Below are 22,640 nucleotides of genomic sequence, written 5' to 3'. Positions count from 1 at the left end.
GACAGACAGCCAGACACACACACACTCTGCAGCCTCAGTGCCTCTCCCAGGGGCTGCAGCACCCCTAGCAATGGGCACTGCTGTAAACACCACATCACACCATGTAAAAAGAGAAGTGTTTATTGGTTATATACTGTATACTGACAGTGTTTGAGTCAGGAGAGACATGCAGTAAGTGTGTGTTTACATTTGGCATGCAGACTAAGAGCACTGTGTCACTGGAAGGAGGTGAGCACCATCTGTATCCACTGCGTGGGCAGCCTGGGGAGGAAAGCACTGGCTTTCCTCTACTCAGCATGCTGAGACAGGACAAGTTCTAAGAGGGTGGAACACTGCTCATAGCTCTATTGGACACAAAGTTTATTTTAGGGGAAAAGGTAATACTGCAACCCTGGAAAATCTGCTTAACTTGGATGAACTTGTGATTATGAAAAGATTTCTTGCATTATTTGTCTTCTAACTAAGCTGCCCCACCCAAATATATGTTCACAAATACAAAAAAATAGATTTATTCTCTTAAAAATACATTCCGTGCAGCCTGGAGTGCTGCTTCCCCAAAGCAGGAGCCGGCACTGCACGTGGGGCAGCCCAGGAGGATCCTTTGGGCCCTGGGTTCTGACCATTGGAGGCATCTGCAAACAATGGCTTTGTGTTCTGTGGCACAGCCTGCGGGAGGCTGGCCTGGAGCAGTGCCCTGATTGCTTCAGCAGTGTGCAAGGGTGGCAGAGATGAGGTCTACTACATTAGAGACGACACCAATGTGACTATTGCTTCGATCTGTAGCTAGGAAATTGCTTGTGTCAAGTGTCTCTTGAAGCACCAAGGCCCGTGGCTCTGCCCTGTGCTTCCTGCCCTTGCCCTTGCTGCGGTCCTGTCCCCGGGAGGCTGCGGGGCCAAGCCATCACCCCACACCCTGCCAGGAGCTGGACAGGCAGCTCTGTGGGCTGCAGAGGTGTTCTGGACATGAAGGAAGCCGTTCCATGAAGCAGGGAGCTGCTGGGCCCTCAGACTGGAGCCAGCCCTTGTGGGGAAAGCACTGGCTCTCCAAAAGGGACCAGCAGCTGAGGTTCCTTGGGAGCAGCAAGCACTGACACACTTCCTCTGTACAGCAAATACATTTACAACTTTGGAATTACCCGAGGGTTCGATGCATGGCCTTGTGCATCATCAAGCCTACTGAAAAGCCTGTTATATTTATATGCTAAAATTACAAATACTTCTTCAGTGATGGCAATATTTACACATATACTCTATTTTACAGCTGTTCAAAAAAGTGTGCAATTCGAGTAAACACATTGTGTTTCCTGAAGTCATTGCTATAAGATTAATAATACAATCAGCTCCTATTGCACTCATTGACTAGAGGGCATGGCCCTTTCCATACTAGGTAGGGTTTTCTTTCTCAGGTTTAATCTCAGCTGTGGTAAAAACAACCCGTGTGCAGTTACCAAGTGACATCTGTGTCCAGTATTTACAAGCAGTGAAACTGAGTCTAGAGCAGGAGTTCAAGGTATCTGCTGTAAAATATTGAACAGATAACTGAGGCAGCTGGAGAAAGGAGAGACATCATCTGTGAGAAGCACCTGAAGACAGTGCCAGCAGCGCTGTGTTGCTGGGGCAGTAGCTGGGGCTAAGCCAGCTGAGCAGCAGGGTAAAGCCCTCGCGTTCCTCAGGCAAAGCCTTGTCCTGGCTGACAGGAGGAGAAAACCCAACAGCTATTGCTGCTGGTGGTTGTTCCCTTGCACTTGAGACACGGGGCTGTGTTCCTGGGGTGAGCAGTGGGGTTGAAAAGCTGATGGTAGCCCATGTTTGGTGGGTAGGCACAGGGAAACCTGTTAACATGTTGAATCACAGGGATGCAGAGATTTCCTCACCACAACTGAAGCCGCTTGCTTCCCTTGGAAGGCTCTTTGGGAGCACCGTGCTAAGCCACATCCATGCCAGCAAGGCAAGAAGGAGGAAGCTGGTGGATGTGTGGGGAGCTCCTGTGGAACGTGGAGCTATGTCCTGCAGCAGGATGGGACTGAGGAAAGCCGTTCAGTCACTGCCCAAAGCGATCCTTGTCCTTCTCTGTGTGCAGGTGCTGTCCAGCAGTTTGTACAAGCTGCAAGTCCTGGGCAGCAGTGACCTAGGGCAGGGGAGCCCACACCACGCTGGGTTTCTGGAGCTGGAACAGCAGTGCCCAGCAGTGGCTCTTCCACAACCACTGCGACAGGTGACACAGCTGGAAAACTGCTCAGCAGCAGGTTTGGGAATGTGCAGAAAGGGAATCCCTGTGACATCTGAAGAGACAGGTATGTGCCAAGATGCCTCCCAGCTGCTCCCAGGGTAAGAAAGCAGGTACTGAGGCATTTGGCAGATTTCTTTAGGAAGGGCAGAGGCAGCAGCCTGTGGGTGCAGAGCAGAGCAGAGCTGGGAACACAGGACAGGAGAAGCTGCTGCTGCTCAGGCAGTGCAGCTGGACCTGACACCCCAGAGTGCTGAGCAGAGCAGGGGGCTCAGGAAGGATACAGCCATTGCACAGGACTGTTCCATCCATTGTGGTTTCAGACTGCACAATCCATAAGAATTTCCAATCGTTCCTGATAAGCAGGGGGAGGCAATTCAGAAGTCTGAATTTAGCTTCAGAATTTCACTTTCTTTCATTTTTAGTTTGGAGTTTAAAATTTTTTCCCATTATCTCATTCTACTAGCACTACCATGTCAATGGTAAGAGAGCAGTTGATACATTTTCATACAAAGATTATTAGAGCTGCCACTCAATACTAATTTAAAAGCATTATCTTTTTGTCTTCTTAGGCAAATTGACACGTATGTCATGACATGTAAAAGAATAAAATGAAGGATTAAAATATACACTTGGGAAAACATCTTTAAAATTCCAAAAAGAAACATTTTTTTTCAAAAATAATTCTTCCCTTCCTCCAAACAACCTTTATAAAAAAAATAATCATGTCACTAAAACACATCCCTTTTATAGAAATGTTTTCATAGATATTTTGCAATCAGCTCTATTTTTTTATTTATTTTTTTAAATTAATTTTTCTTCTCAGAATTGAGGTGTGTATTTCCCAGGCCAGGGAGGAGCTGTGGCACAAGGAGGTGCAGCACAGGCACTCAGCTGTCTCGACCCTGTTTTGGGAAGGAACAAGGACATTCTGCTTGTCTATGAAGAAAAGCACTTGTTTCTTTTTCTCTTAGGGCTCAACTGCCTTGCACAAGCCCCAGAGTTGTTGCCTGCAGAGTGTGACACATAAAAGCTTCAGATAAATGGTACCCTGGTCCCAGGCAGGAGGAGGTGTTGCTGCTGTGTTGGTTTGGCTCAGTGGATGACTTCTTGGTGCAGGACCTCAACTGGTGATGAGTAGATCATGCAAAGCTTGTTGCAGAGACTGACAGTGATAGGGAACCAACTCCTAAACATTTCATGCTCTCCTTCCCTCTCAATTTGTAAAGTAACCAGTGAGGAATGGTCTCCTCTTGCCTAGAGACAAAGGGTGCTGGAAACACAGGTACTGAGGTGACCACTACCCCAGGCAGCAAGTTGATAGGGATTATTTTAATATTAGGAGAATGCAAACTCCATATGAACTGAAAGCTTTCAGTTGTGGTGGATGTCATGGGCTGGTGGATGTAATCACACCGCTGGGATCTTGTGTGAACGCAAGTGAATAAAGGTTCTCTGTTGTGCAAGGAGTACCATTGTTCAGAGAGGGTAGGTAGTCAGTTTCCATATGGAGACAGACCTATCGTCCTACAGGGAAGATGAAGTTTGCAGGTACAGAGATGAGAAGTGGGAGTCCCCTGAGCAAAGTCTCTGCAGCTGCCTCTTCAGCAATGAAGAAAAAGAATTCACTGGTAAAGCTCCTGTACCTTTCAAATCGCTTTACAAAACTGGTTTCAGGCTAGTTGAAGCCTCTGGAGAGGCTACAAACAGGTGTAATGCCTGTGAGCTTGGTACTATCCTGCCTCTTGCTTCACCATGGTCACTGAGAGGATGGGAATGCTGTTCATCTCCGAGATGTCCGGGAAGCCCGGGCAGTGCCCTGGAAGAGACAAACCCATGAGGTCACACACTGCCCTCAAGCCACAGCTGCCCCTGGAGCATTTCTGCTCTGCAGACAGGATTGCAACTGCCCTTGGCAGCCATCCCAAATCCCACCAGGATCACAGTGCCACGGTGCTCTGGGGAAGAGCAGTGACAGGAAGAGTTTGGAAGACAGGCTCTGTCAGCTGGGAGTAAGCCCAAAGCAGAGGGACCCTGCCCTGCCTGGTGCAGGCTGAGGTTCTGAGCTCTTCCCATGCTGTCATTTACCCATTTCCACACCCAGCATGTGGGTCCTGAAGTGAAATGCAGAACATCTGGCAACAGGAGCTGGAGCACACCTCGTGTTGGGCTCCTACAGTCAGTGGAGGTCTGGGCAAGACAGGAGACCCAAATGATGGTGTGCCCGTTACAGGGATGACTTTACCAAAGTTTTTATTTGCTGTTGATCCAGTCTGTGCAAAGGAAGCACAGCATAGCCTCAGATAAAGGAGTCTGCACCTGGCCAGATGAATGGCACCATGGGTTAGACCTTTTGATGACCATACAGAATATTGCTGGGTTGCCTCTTTCCTCAGCTACCAAGGACAGTGTCACTTCACTGCTCTCTGCTGCAAACACTTCCTTTCTTTAAATGTCAGTCTGCAAAGCTCAGCTGAGCCCTCTGGATCTTAATTCTGTGCCACTCACAGTGAAGTATGACTGTGAAGGGCACTCAGCTGCCTCTCTGCAGTCCTGCAGATAGCAAGATTCAGCTATGTCCAGTGAAACACACTGGCAAACAGATTTGGGGTCTTAGATATTTCCTGCTATGGATGATCCATAAATGGAAAGATGCACTTTGCTTTGGGCAGCTGAAAGGGCCAAGAGAGAATTCCAGGAGAAAAAAGAAGTATTTTGTAGAGATTTAAGCATGACTGTACACCTGAGAAATCTGCCTGGACCCCTATATTGTCAGAAGGAAGCCCCTGTGAAGAGGCTGAAATACACATTTTTTTAAATTTTTCAAACAATAAGTCATCATGACTGTGATGTAGGCCATTTTCTACTCCTTTGTGTGTCCAGAAAGATGTGTTTTAGGTGGCAGAGCAGCAGGGGTGTAGCAGCAGATAAACACTCCAGTAGTACAGCTGCCAGCTGAGGCAGAGACTCTGCTTTTGTCTCTCCAAATTTTTTTTCCATCCCTGATTGATTCATGTACTAGAGGATGACTACATGCAGTGCCACTTAGTCCTCAGAGAATATTCTTAGCCATAAAGCTTGCTGAAACAAGTTTATAACAGAAAATACAGCAGCCACTCTACCCCTGGGAGTGCTAACTTCAGACTTGATTTCTCCTACAAGAGTGGAGACTTTTTGGACAATTTCTCTGAGTTAGGTTACTGGCAGGTCAGTTCAGATTAATTATTGGCTTCTTGCCTCACATACCTGCTCCTCTCCTTGGAGCCCTGGTGGTGCAGGGGAGCTGGATTCAGGGTCCTGCAGCTCCACCCTGGTGGCTATCCTTTTCCCCAGAGTGTCAGCTTGCAGGAGGTACTCAGAAGAGCCATACTGCTTCCTTCTGGAACTGGACACAAAATCCTTGCTTTCATCCTGTACAAAGGAAAATAAAAAGGGTTGGAACCCAGGGTGTATGAAGGGTCTGGAATAGCATGGGAGTCCTAATCCCAGGTTTGCAGTGTAAGGTGTGGGCTTGAGTCCCTTTAGCAAGGAGGGACTTAAATCACCAGGCCAGCTCTGACATGGCCTCATTTATGTGCTATTTCATAAAGATTTTTTTCTCAAGAACCATCCAGTAATTTTAACCCAAGTTATGGGTGCACAGTCACAAAACAGAACAGATCCCTTGGACAAAACTACTGAGGTTCAAGGAAAGATGAAACCACTGATGTGGTGTGGCTGGCTGCTTAAGTAAGAGCCTGTGTGGAGTCAGGGGCAGTGAATGGTGATAGATCCTGTAACTGGGTTTGCATGGCAAGGTTTTGGTAGGGGATGGGAAGAGCTACCAGGGTGGCTTCTGTGAGAAGCTTCTAGAAACTTCCTCCATGTCCCTCAGTGTCCCCAATGCCAGCTGGCTCTGGGATGGACCTGCCACTGGCCAAGGCCAAGACCATCAGAGAAGGTAGCAGCATCTCTGGGATAACATAGTAAGAAGGAAAAAAAGTTATTGCACAGAAGTGATTGTGGCCAGGGAGGAGAGCAAAGTGAGAACATGTGAAAGTAACAGCTCTGCAGATGCCAAGGTGAGGCAAGAGTTCCAGGAGCCAGAGCTGGTAATAAATTAAATTAATTTCACCAGGTCAAGTCCATCTTGCAACAGTGATCTGTGGGTGATCTCTCCCTGCCTTTATCTCACTCATGAACCTTGCATTCTGTTTTCTCTCTTGTGTCCAGTTATGGAGGGGAGTGATAGAGAGGGGCTTTGATGAGAGCCTGGCATCCAGCCAGGATCAACCCACTACAGATGTGGTGTGCATCTGTGCACCTACACCTGTGCACCTACACCTGCCCTGTACATTAGTCCCCAAAGCAGAGGAGAGAAAGGGCAAGAGGCAGCACATCCCTGGGCACTGCCTGGGAGACTTTTCCAGCAGATGCACTTCTACCATCAGAAGTGGTGGTGATGGCTTCTCTTGAAGCCTACCTTCAGAATTTTGGCAAATTTATGTAGCAGACAGCCCCCAGCTCTGGTCATATTAATGTCAGAGGCACAAGAAAACCATGCATTCATCTGACATTGCTGCTGCTCATGTGCTCTCTGCCTGCCAGCACATTTGCACTAATTTTCATTCAACATCACACCAGAGGAATACAGACTTGACTCTGTGAAACACAAACCCTGACTGCTCGAGGTCTTGCATTGCCTCAGGTCTTTAGGCAGCTGCAGAAGGCTGGCTGCCAGCAGCAGAGGGAGCTGGTCCCCAGGCTGCAGCACCCACTCATCCATCAGCAGCTCCTGCTCCCTGCAGCTCCCAAAGCAGCGTTTACAAAGATGTCCCAAAGCTGCATTACAGAGTTGATACCTACTGTAGCTTCATTGGAGACACTTGCCCACATCAGCAATACACAAAGGGAAGTTGCAGTGGAAGAGAGGAAGATTTTGGCAAAAACAGCACAGATCCCACATTTCCCACATAAGATTCTCAAGGCAATGTCAGACTGTAGAAAGTGGAGCTGGAAAGAGTGACAGTGATACCTTCATAGTACAGCTCAGTGCCCAGCCTTCTGCCAGAGAAAATAGCTACGTCTTTAACTGAAACACAGATCCCAGCAGAAAGAAGCTACTTTGATATGAGGCACATTATAAGCCTGAAGATACTCCTCAAAGGGTTTTTTTCCCAAGGGCATATGCAACAATTTAAGTTGCATACAATTTGATATATCTAGTATAATTGAGTATCTGCAGTCTTTCAGGTTAACTTCATACTCCTCATTTACAATCTAAAAGTACACAATCTATGGCCAAGAAGTCAGGTTTGTGACTATGTGGTGCCAGAGGTGATTTTATTGCAAAGAATGATGCAGAGAGAGATCCTGAGCTCAGTTCTGTGTGAACTAACCATGTGGCAAGGTTGGAAGCCAGCTAATCCTGGATATATTTGGGTTGACCAGGCAGAGATCAGGTGCTCTGTCACGTCCACCTCAGCTGCTGTGAGGATACACTGCACAGCTGGCAAATTTGATCTGACAGCAACCCAGAGAGCACCTGCAGAATGCACTGAGTGGGCTGGCAGGAGGAAAATTGAAAAGAAATCCTTAAGTGCCACTGTTTAGGGCTCCACAACCAACCACACGTGAACTCAGTTGTGAGAGGTAAGGTTGTGGGTGTAGTGAATTGAAACTCCTAGGATAAAGTACACCCTAGGAATGGATCTCTAATTTCCCAAGCACACAAACTGCTGTTATGCAAAAGGACAACTTCAATCATATCAGCTCTGCTTGGCTTCTTGAATGAGCAGTTCAGATTGCCTGTGACCCACCCTGGCCAGGGAGACAATGTAGTCTGTTTCCAAATGTAGCTGGAAGGCCATCCTGTACTTTCTAACACCAGGAAACAGACTCTCTGCAAAGCTAAGTGCAAATTTTTCTGTGCTTCTCATAGCCAGAGAAGTGCAAGAGAAGGTTTGAAAATGTAAAACTCCTTGCCTATCTCCACCAGTTCATCTTTGTCAATGCTGAAATCATTCAGTTATGAACCTATCCCCTCTGCCCCCAGCCCTGTCAGATTATCCAGCTTGCTTCCTCCTGCAGACTGGCAGTAGCAGCAATGAACAGCAGAGGCAGGAGCTGCAGCACAAACCAGTGTGGGCTTTAATGGCCAGAAGGGTACGTGCTGCCAGGGAGTTCACCTGAAATCTGCCAGAGCCTGCAGCTCCAGTGGCAAGTACATCTCACCAGAACAGCTCTCTGCACGTGTCATTGCTTCCAGGGACTCCCCTCACTGGTACCAGTCAAAGGAACAGGGAAAGAGCACAGCTGTCCTTGTGGCTCTTGCTCCTTTTCAGGTAGAATATGGATACAGAACAAGGAAGGAACAACCTTCTGTTACCAACCACCGTCCATCTGTTTAGGAGATGCCCAGGAAGCATTTCCAGACCAGAGTCTGGTTTTACGTGGGAAAACCATGAAGCTCTTACCAGAAAGAGATCGATCGATCGATCGATCGATCTATCCATCCATCCATCCATCCATCCCTACAGCTGCCATTAGAGCTACAACTCTGCCTCGGGCACAACTCCACTCAAATCTGCTCATTTCCACCATTTTTTCATTGCTACTCCAAATTTACAGTCACTCTGAAAAGCACACCACATCCTACTTAAGCTGTGACTGTGTCTTCCCTGATGCTACTATGTAGTTATTCATATGGCATTACAAGACCCAAGCAGATGGATCTCATTTCAATAAGGCTAAATCTGGTAACTCACATATGAGAAAGCTGTGGGCGCTGTGAATTGTGAATTCACTGAAGGAAGACAGCAGGAGCTGGGAGAGGCAGCACTTAGGAAATAAGCTGTAAGAATTTCAAGTCACGCATCCTACAACTAACAGGCAACTTGGAAAACCTCATCAACTGAAAGAGAGTTGAATGCAGGATACTTACAGGTGGTGTGGTCCGTTGCCAAGCAGCAACTGCTGCGGGATCATTTGCACAGCTCCTGCGTGTCAGCAGCTCAGATGCACTTAAGTTACTTTTGGTCCTTCGGGACCCCAGTTCAGGGGCACTCCAAGAATTAGCTGTGGCACTCGTCCTTGACGAAGTCTGCTCCATGAAGTCTGTTTTTGAACTATTCCCCTCCTCTTCTAAAAGGTCCACTGAGGACCTACACAAGTTTGTGGCACTGAAAGTTGCACTTTTCTCCACTTTGGTTTGAGAGTCCTCCAGGGAATGAAGGCCTTGTCTTGTTCTCCAGGAACTTCTCACAGTGACATGCTTTGTTTCGGATGAGCCTGCCTCTGACGAGCCATGGCCCTTCCAGCTGATTGTCTCCAAAGGTGTCTCACTGTTCTTCTCCACGAGCTCAGAAGTCTTCAGCATAATGCTGCTTCTCGAGACCACTGTTTCAGCTTTACTTCTCAGCGCTGCCTCTCCACTTCTGTCTGTCTCAGATGACTTCACAGCACTTCTGTTAACTGAGACCTCAAAGGGTGAAGGGACATTGTTTGTTATTGATGGTGAAGGTTCATTTGAAGCAACTCTGATGTTGCTGGTGGTAACATGCCTTTCCTTTGCTGCTATATCTGCAGTGGTCCTTGGAGCTGTTGGCTCTGAAGGAAAGATTGTGATGCTGCTTGTCATTTTATTTGTTACCGTTTTAAAAGTAGACTTCTGTTTTTCTGATTCTGCCTCTGAAAGAGTCCCTCCCATGATTGCCTTCATATCCTTCTCAACAATTGCTGGTTTAATGATGGCTTTTGATCTCAGAGCTTCTCTAGGGCTGAAGGATCTTCTGGATTTCAATCCTGCAGTGCTGGCATCTGATGGTTTTATGCACTTGGAAGAGTCTTCATCATTCACAGTTTTTTGGTCATTTTCAAAAAATGATGCTCTAAAAACTCCCCTAGAATTGGAGAACTGCTTGGAACTGACTTTCTTTCTTGTCTCAAAATCTGACTGAGTGGTTGGTTTTTTACTTCTCCCTGATTCTTCATCTGAATTAAGTTTTTCCTGGTTACTCTGGATGGTTTTGGAGTCAGTTTTTAAACCCATATTTACATGATCAGTTGCTGAACTTGAAGACTGCTCCGTACCTTCTTTATCAAGACCTGTGACCATCTGCAGAATGTCTTCCTGACTCCTGGAGTGATGGGAACGCTTTGTGAGCATTGAAAGCTTCACGCTTTCAAGTGATGTGTCTGCAGCTTCTTTTTCCTGGGAGATTGCCACCCTTTTAGCCCTCCCCTCTGAGGGTTGTCTGTGTGATGCAGCCAAAGATGCTTCCACTTTAGAGCCAGCAGAGTCTGACACACTGGAGGACACGTGGTACCTGTATGCTGAGGCTGTGCCATTGGAAGAGGTGTGGTTACCCCTTGTGAGCTGCGTGTCCCCCAAGCACTCACTGACTTCAGCCTGACTTGTTTTCAGCTTCTCAGCCAAAGAACCCATTGATTCTCCTTTGCTTGACCTTTCATCCCGTGTGTCAGCACCATTTTGGCAGCTGCCACGGAGCACCTGAGATGGCTTTTCAGCCTTGGATCTCAGGCTAGTATCACCAACAGGTTTGGAAGGTGCTTTCCAAGCCTTCTGCTCCTGTGCAGCAGGAGGATATCGGCTGAGGACAGATGGCTGCTCTTTGGATCTCTTCCCCTCATTCTGCATGATGGAGCTTTCTTTCTGACCAGAAGAAATAGTGGAAACTAAAGATTTCTCTTCCAATCTTCTTGTATCTGTGACAGCAGTGTCTGAAAGGGCAGATGCACCAGAAGCTCTCCCTGCTTTTCTATTCATTAAGCTTGGACTGGGCACCTGCTTACCACTATGGCTGTAGCTGTCATTACTGATAGAGAAGTCTCTGTTTCGTGCTCTTTCCCGGCGCTGCTGCGGTGAGAGCTCCCTTGGCTTGTGCTTAGAAGCTGTCAAATCAGTCATGACACCTCTGTATTTAGGTCGGTCATGCTTTCCCCTGCTAGAAAAGCTTGTATCTTCATTTTCAACTTCTCCATTCTCCAGATCTTTCTGTTTCTTTATTTGCATTTTTATTTCCTCTAGCTGACCTGTTAAGAGTTTGTTTTTATTCTGCTCACTTAAGTAACTGTCTTGCAGATCATTATTTTTGGCTCTCACTTTTTTAAGTTCTTCTTCTAAAGATTCAAAATGTTTGATCTGAATTTTAAGTTTCTCAATTTCTTGGGTGAGATCCTTCACTTTGTTGTCTTCCTGATTTTTATTCTTTTGGTTTTCTGATTTATTCCTGGTTTCATTTTCTACGTGTTTCAGGTAATCCACACTTCCCTTCCTCCTGGTCTCCTTAGAGGGCAGTGCAGAAGTCAAGTCATCTTCAATTCTCATATCATTTCTTTCCAGGAGATTGTTGGATGACCTTTCTAGCAAGTTGGATGCATTTCTAGTTTGATCTGCCCTATTTAGTTTATTGTTTTGTTCTAGTTTCTGTGTTAGCTCCTGGATTATCTTTTCATTTTGCTTTTCTCTTTCGTTAAAATGTTTTCTTTCTGTGATAAAGCTCAGAGCTAAGGACTTCAGCTTTTCTAACTCAGCTGTTAAGGTCTGCTCAGTTTTATCCAGCCTGTCCTCAGATGATTCCAGTTCTTTCACTTTCACTCTAAGTATTTCTAATTCTGTAGATATCTTTTTGGTCAAGTTCTTTTCTTCATTGAGGCTAAGACACAGCTGTGTACAGTCATTCTTGCTCCTGCTGAAAGCCTCCTCCAGCTTCTCCAGCTCTGCCATTCTCCTCTGAAGGAGCTCAATTTCTGACTTCAGGTCTCGAGTGAGGCTCTCCTCCTCTTCAAGTTTTTCTTTCATTAATCTGCAAAGCTCTTCAGCCTTCCTAATTTCTTCATCCTTGCCTTCAATCTTCAGCACTCTTTTCCTCAGGGCTTCAATGTCAGCCAGCATGCTGGAATTGCTGCCTTCTGACTGGATAACTTTGTCCTGGAGGTCAAGCAATTCATCCTCTGCTTTCTGCAGATTTTTAGTTGCTTCCTCCAGTTCATCAAGGCGGCGACTAAGGCTCTGCAATTTGAAGCGTAGGTGCCTGTTTGAGGTTTCCTTGTAACCTGTACATTCTGCCATGATTATTTTATTCCTTTTAGAGTAAAGCTTTTCTTAGTCTGGGTGAATGGTATACACCTTGTGTATTTCCAGTATGTTATTGCTCCTTTGAGCAGAGGCAATCTCACCCTGAAAGAAAAAAATGCTCAATATCAATATAAGAGCTCAGAATATAAACATACTGACTGTTTAAGTTAGGCTATAAATGCTTATATAAATAAGTTTTTAATTAAACACATTTCTGAGTACTAAATTAGGTGAAATGAAATTGCAGAGAAGAGCCAGAGTCTGTTTACTTTGGTTAGACAGGGTTTCCAAAAACAGCCTGTTCCCATGGTCAGGAAGGGTCCTCCTCTGCTGGTCTGCACAGGTGATTTGTGCATCACCAGTGGATCCTCACCCCCTGCTCACAGTCAGTGCAGCTGCTCACGGGTGAGATCCCAGGCTGCAGAGGGTCACACCCATGCAGGGCTCAGGTGCTGCACATGCAGCAGACACCTCTCTTTCCAGCACCTCTCCTGAAGATTCAGTGGTGAAGATTCAAGAACCATAAACAGAATTAGAGAAGGCAAACCCCAGCCATATGGTAACCACTGAGGATGGGGCAAGCCCCCCACAGGGGGATAGAAGGGATTGGGAGCTGCTGCCATTTGACACTGCCAGTATTTCTCTGGCATCTCAGGCTGTCAGCAGAAATCCTCACCTGGGCTGTTGTCACATCCCAAGGACACTCTACCAGCAGAGTTTCAAGTTTCTCCCTCCCATTTCAAAAGCTGTTGTTGCCCTCAGCTGCCACCCACTCCCCCACCCAGGAGATGAGCAGTTGCTTATGCCTCTCCTTGCTGCTGCTGAGCATGAGCAGCAATTAGAACACATCAGCACACTCTGGCACACTCAATGTGAACTCTTCCCAGCTCAGAGCTGGCAGGGTGTTTTTTAAGCAGCCCCTCTGTGCTTTGAGGGAGGAGCAGGAAGGGGCCCCTGGGCAGACCAGAATGGCTGCTGGGAGGATCTGAAGTCCCCCTCTGGCACTCGGCATTAGCACCGTGCTGTCCTGGGCCTGAGGCACGGCCCAAAGCATGCGAGGGCTTCTGCAAACCTGAGTGGAGATATGGTGACTGCAGCTCTCTGATCTGCACCTGAAGCTCAGGCAGTCTGCCTTGGAACAGGACTTGACCTCCAGAATTTTTGTGGACCTCTCTGCAGAGGAAAGACGCAGGAGTTTCCTATTGCATAGTGTCAAGAAGTGATGAGCAGGGTGTGGGGAGGAGACAGTGCCAGCCAGGGAGGCAGCAGCACCTGACACACCCCCTTGGGCTGGAAGAGATCCATTTCCAGGCAGGCAGGGGCCCGGGGCTGTGGACAGACACCTGCCACGCACACCATAGGGACCCTCCTGGTGCACACTGGGCACCTATGACCCTGTGACCCTCTCCTGAAGGACCACCCTCCCTGTGGGGGAATCACCATCCCATGTGCTTGTTCTCAGGCTCTTCCCTGAAAGGAGCACCGCAAACGGTACCTGGAGAGGAACCCTAGCATCCAGTGCACCCAGCCTTGCTCACATGCCTGTCCCCTCCCGTACCACCACGGCCGTGTCCTGCTCCTGGACCACCTTCCCTCACGCTGTCCACGCCCTGAGGCCACTGCAGCTGCCTGCAGGCAGGAAACGCTGTTCAGACCCCAGCAGAAGCCCGCGAGAAACGTCACTGGACCGGCACAGGAAAGGCCACAGCCAGCAGACTGGCAGTGCTCTGAAAACAAAAGCCTGTCCCTACCAGGCCCTGGAGCTGGGAGTTAATGATTAACCCAGCACCAGCTACTGGCCGGGAAGGGAGAGCTGTCTCCTCCCCAGAGCAGGATGGAGGCAGAGCTGCTCAGGGCTGGTGCTGGATGTGGCATTGCTCTAACACTGCCACAGAGTCCAGACAGGCTGTGGGACCTCTACTCATGGAGGTAATTCAGAGTTGTACCAGGGATGACTCTGGAACTTGCCAGCATCTCCCCAGCTGACATGATTTACTGCCAGAGAGAAAAGAGGCTCAATCTAGTTAGTTTAATAAAGAGAAGAAGATGCAAAGCAACATCTTCTACAAACAATAAGAGAAAGGATCTCTAGTCTCCTAGCTGGAGGCCCTTTAACTTCCTGGGACAGCCAGAAGTAACCCCAGTGCTTGGAGACAGAACCAGACCAAATGAGTATTACAAATAAATTGCACATTTACAAGATTGAGGGAATTTGGCCAACATAAAATATTATCTTAGGTAGTGACTGCTTTGAAGTCATGATTTGAGTTAGGCTTGGATCAGAGAACTCAAGGGGACTTCCAACCTAAACTCCTCTGGCTGTTTTTGATTGTTCTTCTCCAGCCTGTCAATGATATCAAAGTATCAGAAGGAATGGTACAGGATTCAAACACTGGGACTGTTATTAATGCTAATTAATATTGTTAGTGAATATTTAAACAGGAGCTGTTAAATAAATCTGATAAAGTTTGTAAATGTACTGAACAATCTGATATGGACATATGGACTTCATATTTTTCTCTCTCTCTTTTGGAAAAGTGAGCAGTTCTCAGCCTACCTCTATCTTACAATTTTTGGAAAAAAAACCCATCAAATACCCAAACCAACAAAAAGCCAAACCAAACTCCCCCTGCCCCAGAAAAAACCCACTAAAACAAAACAAACAAAAAAACCCAGCACTTAAACCACCAAAAAACCACAACAACAACAAAAAAACCCACCCAAAACCAAACAAAAAGCCAAACTGAAACAAAAAACGCCACAGGAAGAAAAGAGGATGATAGTAGCTGATGTACTCCTGCAGCTCAGGGTCAGCTCCTTTTGGCTGTACCAGAGGAAATACTGAATAGAAATACTACAGTAGGAATGACATTATTTTGTATGTGTTTATTTACACACCCAAGACTGATGCATCTCACTTTGCTTAGCTCTAGAGTTTTCTAGAGTTAGAAAAAGATGCTCAGCTGTCTTCACCTGACCTTGCCAGGGAAACAGGATTGCCACAGGAGGAGAACTCTTCCCCCACTGACAACAAAGGGAGCCCAGGCATGGGCTCAGGAACCTGGATGGCAGCTGTCTCCCCCAGGAATGATGCCACTCTTTCTCCAGGAGCCATGCATCAAGAACATGAACTAAAAGCTGAGGAAAGTTTTGGAAAAAGCTCAGAAAAGCAGTCAGGTGTGCTTCTTTGCTCTTTAAAAGACCTGATTTCACCTCAACAACAAGGGCAGTCCTGCATTAAGCCAAGAGGAGCAATAGCATCCCTTTGGATTTGAGCTCTTGAAAGAATGTTCTTTAAATGAGACATGTAGGAAGCCTGGAGTCTCCAGCTACCTGTTACTCAAGTAAAATATCAAAACAAAATATGTGGCCAGTAACTACCTACAGGGAAAAAAATGTTTTATCTGATCTAAAATGTTCTTTATCAGAGCACATGGAGTCAAACCCCAATTTCACAAATTTTAACCAATTCAAAGCAGTGACATAGTACCAAACTGCAGGAAATTAACAGGATTCACTATCTGAATGACTCATTCCGATTCTACTTTTCCCCACAGATTGATCATTGGGTTTTCTGATCTTCCTCAACAAGTGTGCATATCGCCTAACTGCATTTATATTTAGCATTATCAATTGCCTGCTCCCACTGTTTAAGACAGACTTTCTTAGAGGGCTCTTCTGACTCTGCATGGCTTTAGGTGGCTACGGCATCCTGTTAAACAGCTGTGAGAATTCAGTGTTCAAGACATTTACTAAAGTCATAATTCTCAATTACCTTTCATGTTTTTAAATTTAATTTTTTCTGCACACTTACTTTTGCTCATTATCTACAATTTTATGAAAGCATTTCTTTAGCAGAATCATTGGTTTTAACTTCCCCTGGAACTACTTTATCTTGCGTGCACAAAACACATACAGTCAGTTCAGAGCTCTGAACAGAGGGGAAAAAACCTCCAGCTAGCAACATTTGCATTAGCTAAACACTTGATGAATTGGGAGATAGGAATCACCTATTTTAGCAATTCAATGACTACTACCTGAAACCTACTCACATCATCTCTACCAGAGTTCCTTAAGCTGGTGATGCTGTTCCTCTCCAGATGCACAGAAGCACCTCACCTTACACATCATTTTCCTGACTTTTTTTATTTTTCCTGATTTTTTTTTTATTTGGTTGTTGGGTTGAATTCCACAAACACCCACTGCTCTTGATTTCAGGATGTCCCCAAAACACTCATGTGGGAAAATAACTGTTGGAACTGACTCCTACTGTGCCCTCTCTTATGCCAAAATAAAAATGCAGCCAGCTGCCACACGCATCTGTCGAGTACTAGGAGACACTGATATTTCTCACAAACATATTTTGCATTTAATCTTTGGGTTTTTAAATCTTTTTGGTTGCACTTTTATACTGATAATGCAATGTCCCTCACTGTGGTTGGGTGAGCCTAAGCTCCCAGTGATGGCACTGCTGTCTGCCACACACCCATCATCATAGCATATATGATACATTTAGCTTTACCCAATCCTAAAGACAAATGAGAATTATTAATGGCTCAGTCTGCAATCTCTTTTCACTAATTTATTTGTTTGCTCTTGAAGCTGCCAGGGTTTCCCATAGACTCTGGAGAGCAGCACTCATCAAAGGCAATGGAAAATCAATAGATTCAAGCACAGTTATAATCAGAGAATAAAAAAACCAATTTGCCTCATTTGAGTTTGAGTCCTTGGGATCCTCTGTGTTGTGAAACCACACAGGCTGAGGTTTGCATTCCTTAGCTGACAGGTGGCCCAGTTTCAGGTGAGGAGCAGAGCAGGGCTATTCTCCATGCTTTTATGGATGGAGCATATATCTGATACTACTCCCTCCACTTCCCCAAACGCTGGGGTGAACTTAGATTCCCCCCCATTCTATTTTCTGCTAAACTAAGAATATCCCAGGGAACTGTATTTTTGATTGAACACAGTGCTAGGAGAAGCTGATGAAACTATCCTCCTGAAGTATAGGTTAGATGTGTTGGTTGGATTCTGCCCTATGTGCACATACACCTGCAGTTTTAATTAAAAGGTTTCTGGTGTTGCATACGCATGGCAAAGGAGTGTGAACATGTCACGCTCACATACTGTAATGCTGATGATGAATCATGCTGTGTCACAGCTCAGTGTGGTGAGAGCATCCAGTGGGACTCTTCTTCCCTGCCCCAAGGTGAAATAGGCTGGGAGGAGTCCAGCATGTCATTCTTCATTTGTAAAGTAAAATTTCTCTACCATCTATACAGAAAAAGGACACAGGTGTCACAAATTGCAGCAAATGGCAATAATGTGGCCAGAGCCTTCAATCAGTTAAAAGGAGAAGGAAGGAGAGTTTTTCTTAATATGATTTTTGCCTTTTGCAAGCTCTTTCCAGCACCTGGTTCTTTACTTGACACAATGACACACAGTCGTGAGAAAAACACTCAAGAAAAGAAAAAGGGTATAAAACAAGATAGACTGAACAAGAGCTCAAGTCCCCCATGTGACATCAACCCTGCATGCCACTTGCAGGCTTCTAACAACCTCCTGGGACAGCTGAGGAGGCAGATGATGTATTTGCTTACACAGGAAGACAACAGGGGCTCCCCTGGCCCCACTGAACACAAAGGCAAAATGCCAAGTGACTTTTGGGGATGCACATATTTTGAGGAATGAATTGTCTCAGAAATGGCTGCATCTAGTGGGAGAGGAAATTCTAAAAGTCAAAAAAAGGCTCAGTAATCTGGAAGTGGATTGACTACTGACTAATACAAGACTAGAGATGTGAAATAATGAGAACCACAATGACCACAACCTTCAAGGAAACTCAAATTATGACACCAAATAGCATCACAGCAGTGTGAGACACTGCAGCAGGCTCTGCAGATGCCAGAGAGGATCTGGCACATCACTGAGTCACACTGACCCTACGTCAACACTCCAATCACCCACTGAACTCAGCTCTGCTCTTCTCCTTGCAATATAAAATAAGTTTCCCTACATGGAGCTGGCAGGGCCAATGCAAAAGCAGCAGAGCATAAAGCCACCCACAGCTGCTCACAGCAGATGCTCACTGGGGTTTGAGCAGTTGTGCTTTATGTGCACAGCAGAGATTTTGCTTCCCTCTACAAAGCCACTCTCCTTTGGCTCCCCTTTGAAGTCACTGCTTGACTCGCACTGGAAGGGCTCACTGAAAGCAGGTCTGAGCATTTGCTGACCAGGTGCAGCACCCTCCTTGCAGCAATACAGAACAGTGTTAACCTGCACCAGTGCCAAAGAGAGGGCTGCTAGTGGCATCCTTGCCTGGGAGCCGCATGGCAAGGAAGATGTTACCCACACTCTGAAGCTCTTGATCAGAAATGGATTGATACTTCAAGAGCCCCTCAGCATGCTACTCCTATGTGCCATCCTGCACTGGAATCAAAGCTGAGAAAGATGTTTTATTTCTTCCCATGCTGCCACTTGTAGTGTCCTCAGAAGCAGATTTTACTGTCACATTTGATTTCACAAACACTATGCAGGCATCTCTTCAGCGAGTCACAAACTTGGCAGCATCCTGCAGATGGCATGGGAAAAGCAGCCCCAGCTCAGTGGTGCTTTTGTAATAATTACTGGACACAGAGGTCTCCCATCTCCTTCACCCTCCATCCTTCCCTCCCATCTCCATCAAGCTCAGCTTTGAAAGGACTTCAGGGGCCATGGCTCTCACCATCACTTCAGTCCCAAAATATGTGCTAGCATGAAGGTAGCTAAGCCACCCCTGAAAGCCCCAGACTAACTGAAAAGATTCAGGGGAGATTCAGAGCAAGCAAGATTCAGAAAGTTGTTAGAAAAATGAATTAAATAGTATGTCAAAGATTACTGAACGTGAAAAACCCAAAGCTCTATGTCTCAGGACATCCCTGGAAGCAGCCAATAGAGAAACACATATTCATTATTTTCATGTTCTTCCCCAACATCTGGTTTGGGCTACTGGTACAGCTAGGATGCTGAGGAGACAGGCACCTCAGCTGGACCTACAGTGCCTTCTCCTCTGTTCCTTTTCTTCTCTCCTGCATCTTTTGTACTTCTCAAATTTACATTATTCCCAGATATTTAGCATACAGTAAAAGCCCTTCTCAGACTTATCTTCCACACTGTCACTTTAACAAGCTTGACTCCTGTACTTGCTCTTCTACCCTCTTCATCTGGCCACCATAAATCTTACCTTTCAAGCACAACGCTGTTCCCTCCACCTTCTTCTGTCATGCTTGTGCTGAAGGCTGGGTCAGTAACATCAATCCCAGTTCCTGCTGGTGTTTTCACTCCCTTGCCCCAGATGTTACCTTCTGCTCATCTCTGGTTGGGCTCACTCTGTTCAGTGCCCTACTTCTTGTATGTAGTGGTACACTAGGGAACTTCTTGCTGCACGATGTTATGGAAGCTTGAAGCCCTCATGGGTTCATAAAACAGCAATTAGATACATTTGGGAAGAAAAATCCCTCAAGGTCATTCCTACAGGGACCCACTCTAGTTCAGCAAGGCCACTTGAGACAAAACTCGCAGGTTGGGGAAATCCTTTGACCTGCATGGTTGCACACTTCTATTGCTCTCCCTCCTTCCTAGACACCCATTTCCAGCCATTGCTCTCATCCAGTAGAGCTCTTGTAATCTTCTTGGGCTCCTTCATTGTCCTGTCACAAACACTTGTCCAGGTGAAACAGGACTAACACTGCACATCTGACAAGTACCACACTGCAAATTGGCTACACACCCAAAAGCACAAACCCACATAACTTCTCATCCAGCAGTATCTACAGAGCTGGGAAAGGCCTGACTGGTACAATACACTTAATAAGATTAACTTCAAGTACTCATAACCATCTCTGAATCATTTTTTTTTTTTTTTCAAATCAATTTTGCTCATTAGGCGTAGGCAGCTCTAACCTTCACATTCTTCCTAACATTATACCCAAGAGCCACATGGCTACAAACATATCCCTGCTGGCATGAAAATTACAGAGTATTGTGTGTTTCTCTGCATCCTGTTTGATAGAGGGCACATTCCATTCTCCTAGCAGAGTAGAAGGACATCTGAGTCAGCTTTGCAGGAACACTCCTTGGATTGCTGTGAGTTTTTCTGGCTAAAAGATTGGCTCAGCCACACAGAGGTTTCCATGCAGATCCCTACAAATCCTGCAAAAAACTGGGATTGTCACAAAGGTCCTCCCAAAAAAACAAGCTCATGAACTCTATAGCACAGACAACTGGCTACTCTTGTGACTTTCTCCTTGGAAGAATTCATTCAATTAAGTTTGTAAGTGCTAAAAGGAAAGCTTTTCAGCTCCCTTACAGCTGCCACAGGAGCAGCTTGAGGAGCTGCCATAGCTACTGCCTCTCCTGGACTGCTGCAACTTCCAATCCATCCACATCCAATCTGTCCATTTCTTGGACAGAAATGAAAGGACAGGAAGGCAACCAGCCTGTGTGTGGTACCTGTGGACCCAAAAATGTAGGCTACTAGAGCTGTGCATTCAACATAAAAATATTCAGACATTCCCCACAGACAAAAAAAGTCTGCAGCACTATCAGATAATCGCTCACCTGATCCCAATGTGTTAAGGCCAGGTGGATGAATGGCCTCTTGGAGACTGCACTGTCATCAGTGACACAAAGAGCTTTAGGGTACACCTGTATCAGTATGTGAGCCTGACAGATGTGAGGTCTGTCGTCTGTGCCAAGGCCACTTGGCACAGAACAACCCCTGCCCTTTTAAATCTGCCTGCCTCCAAACGTAACAGACCTTGCTAACTTCTGAGCCATCCCCAGAAGATGCCTGGGAAGATCCAGGCCAAGCCATGCCAAGAACTGTACAAACATAAGGCAGCACTGATGTGATCACTGATCCATGGATCTGCATTGTCCCCACTCCTTAGCAGTAGTAGGGAAAATCTTTTAGGAACAGCTTAGACAGTCAATTTCAGCTCCATTTCAGGAAAGGTGCCTTGTCATTTCTACACACCTTGCCCTGCACTTCCTTCTGCTCCATGCACACAGGATTTTGTTCTGAGCAGGTCCAGCAGGAACTGCACAGACCCCCAGACTGATGGCATGGCAGCACAAGGAAATAAAATGTGACATGAAACAAAAATGATCATTCATATTTCAGTAAGTGTCTAAATTTTAATTTTCCATTAATCTTTACTAACGGCCCTTTAACTCAAAAATTCTAAGCAGACATCTAGGACTAATTACTCTGATAAAATTCAATATTTAAGCATAAGCCCAGATTTAACTTCTGTCTTGTAGGTCAGCTTTAGAGATCATTAGCATTGCTAATGGTCCCAGTAAACAGAACATCCCTACCACTAGAAAGAAACATGACCATCAGAAATCTCCCAAATCAGTAGAAGTTTCACCTCAAGTCTCTGCAGAGTTGCTCTTGCTGGGGGGATCCCTCTTCAGGGCACATTGGGGTTCCCCCTGATTTGTCTGTGAGAAGCTTGGCCTGGCCTGGCTAACACCTGGCACAGCCTCACCCATGCAAATCCACCACTTGCCCTGCTTAGTGCAGATGCAGATAAAATTGCTGGCACGTTTTTAGGACCATACCCTGGGATAGATGGGCAGCAGTACCTCTGCAGGCATGCTCAGCAGTCTGGCCTGCCCTGTGCTTGCAGCCTAAATGCAAAGGGCTGAACAAAGCCTGCAATTAGTACCAATTCAGACTTGTGGAAGGGCCCCTGGGGAAGCAAGGGAATCTGACTGAGGTTACAAGGTGCCACTGCTGCTGCTCTTGGAGCAAACCAGGGTTTAGACTTGAACTGTAAACTCCCGGTGAGAGGGCTGTGTGTTAGGGGAGCTGCAGTGCCTGATGCAGGCACACTGGCAGGGGCAGCACTGCAGCAGCTCAAGCGCATGCTGGAGCTCACTGCCATTCTGCAGCTTTTGGACAAACGTTTGTTAGAGATGTGGGAGAGACTAGCAGCACACCTCAGCTCAGCTGCCTGGGGAACAGCAGGGTTAACATCCCTATCATGAAAAGTCCAGGAGGAACCTGTCAGCCATTAGAAATGCCTCTGGCATAAAGGCTGACCAGCTTGGGTTACACCAGCAGCATCACTTCCAGCTTGAGCCAAACCTTTTGGCTGCAATTCACAAAATCTGCACGCTCTGAAGCAAGGCACTAGGTACTGTCACCAAACCAAGGTGCCATCACCTGCTCAGAGTCTCTTCCAGAGCCGCTTGGTTGCCCTGTGGGAGCAGCAACTGAAGCGAGCAAGCGTCCAGGACAGTAAGCAGGCAGGCAAGACGAGGCAAGACGCTGCAGTGGGACGCCCTTCC

At 46.4% G+C, this 22,640-nt stretch overlaps 1 protein-coding gene across 1 annotated transcript in view; it reads right to left on the bottom strand.

The window, feature by feature from the left end:
* Positions 1–104: 104 nt before the first annotated feature.
* The window catches only part of LUZP1 (leucine zipper protein 1), a 32,892-nt gene continuing 10,356 nt past the window's right edge, over positions 105–22,640 (bottom strand). The window contains exons 2-4 of the mRNA XM_005529881.3: positions 9,150–12,407; positions 5,474–5,638; positions 105–4,046 (exon numbers count right to left, since the gene is read on the bottom strand). Coding sequence (XP_005529938.2) covers positions 4,011–4,046; positions 5,474–5,638; positions 9,150–12,299 — 3,351 coding nt within the window. The 5' untranslated portion in view covers positions 12,300–12,407 and the 3' untranslated portion in view covers positions 105–4,010. The remainder of the gene's footprint in view (positions 4,047–5,473; positions 5,639–9,149; positions 12,408–22,640) is intronic.

The sequence above is a fragment of the Pseudopodoces humilis genome, chromosome 27, assembly GCF_049639895.1.
Source record: "Pseudopodoces humilis isolate 2021_Gansu_Grassland_sample_001 chromosome 27, ASM4963989v1, whole genome shotgun sequence".
Classification (NCBI taxonomy): Eukaryota; Metazoa; Chordata; class Aves; order Passeriformes; family Paridae; genus Pseudopodoces; species Pseudopodoces humilis.
The sequence above is the reverse complement of the archived record's forward strand: the minus strand, read 5'-3'. Positions and strand labels throughout refer to the sequence as shown.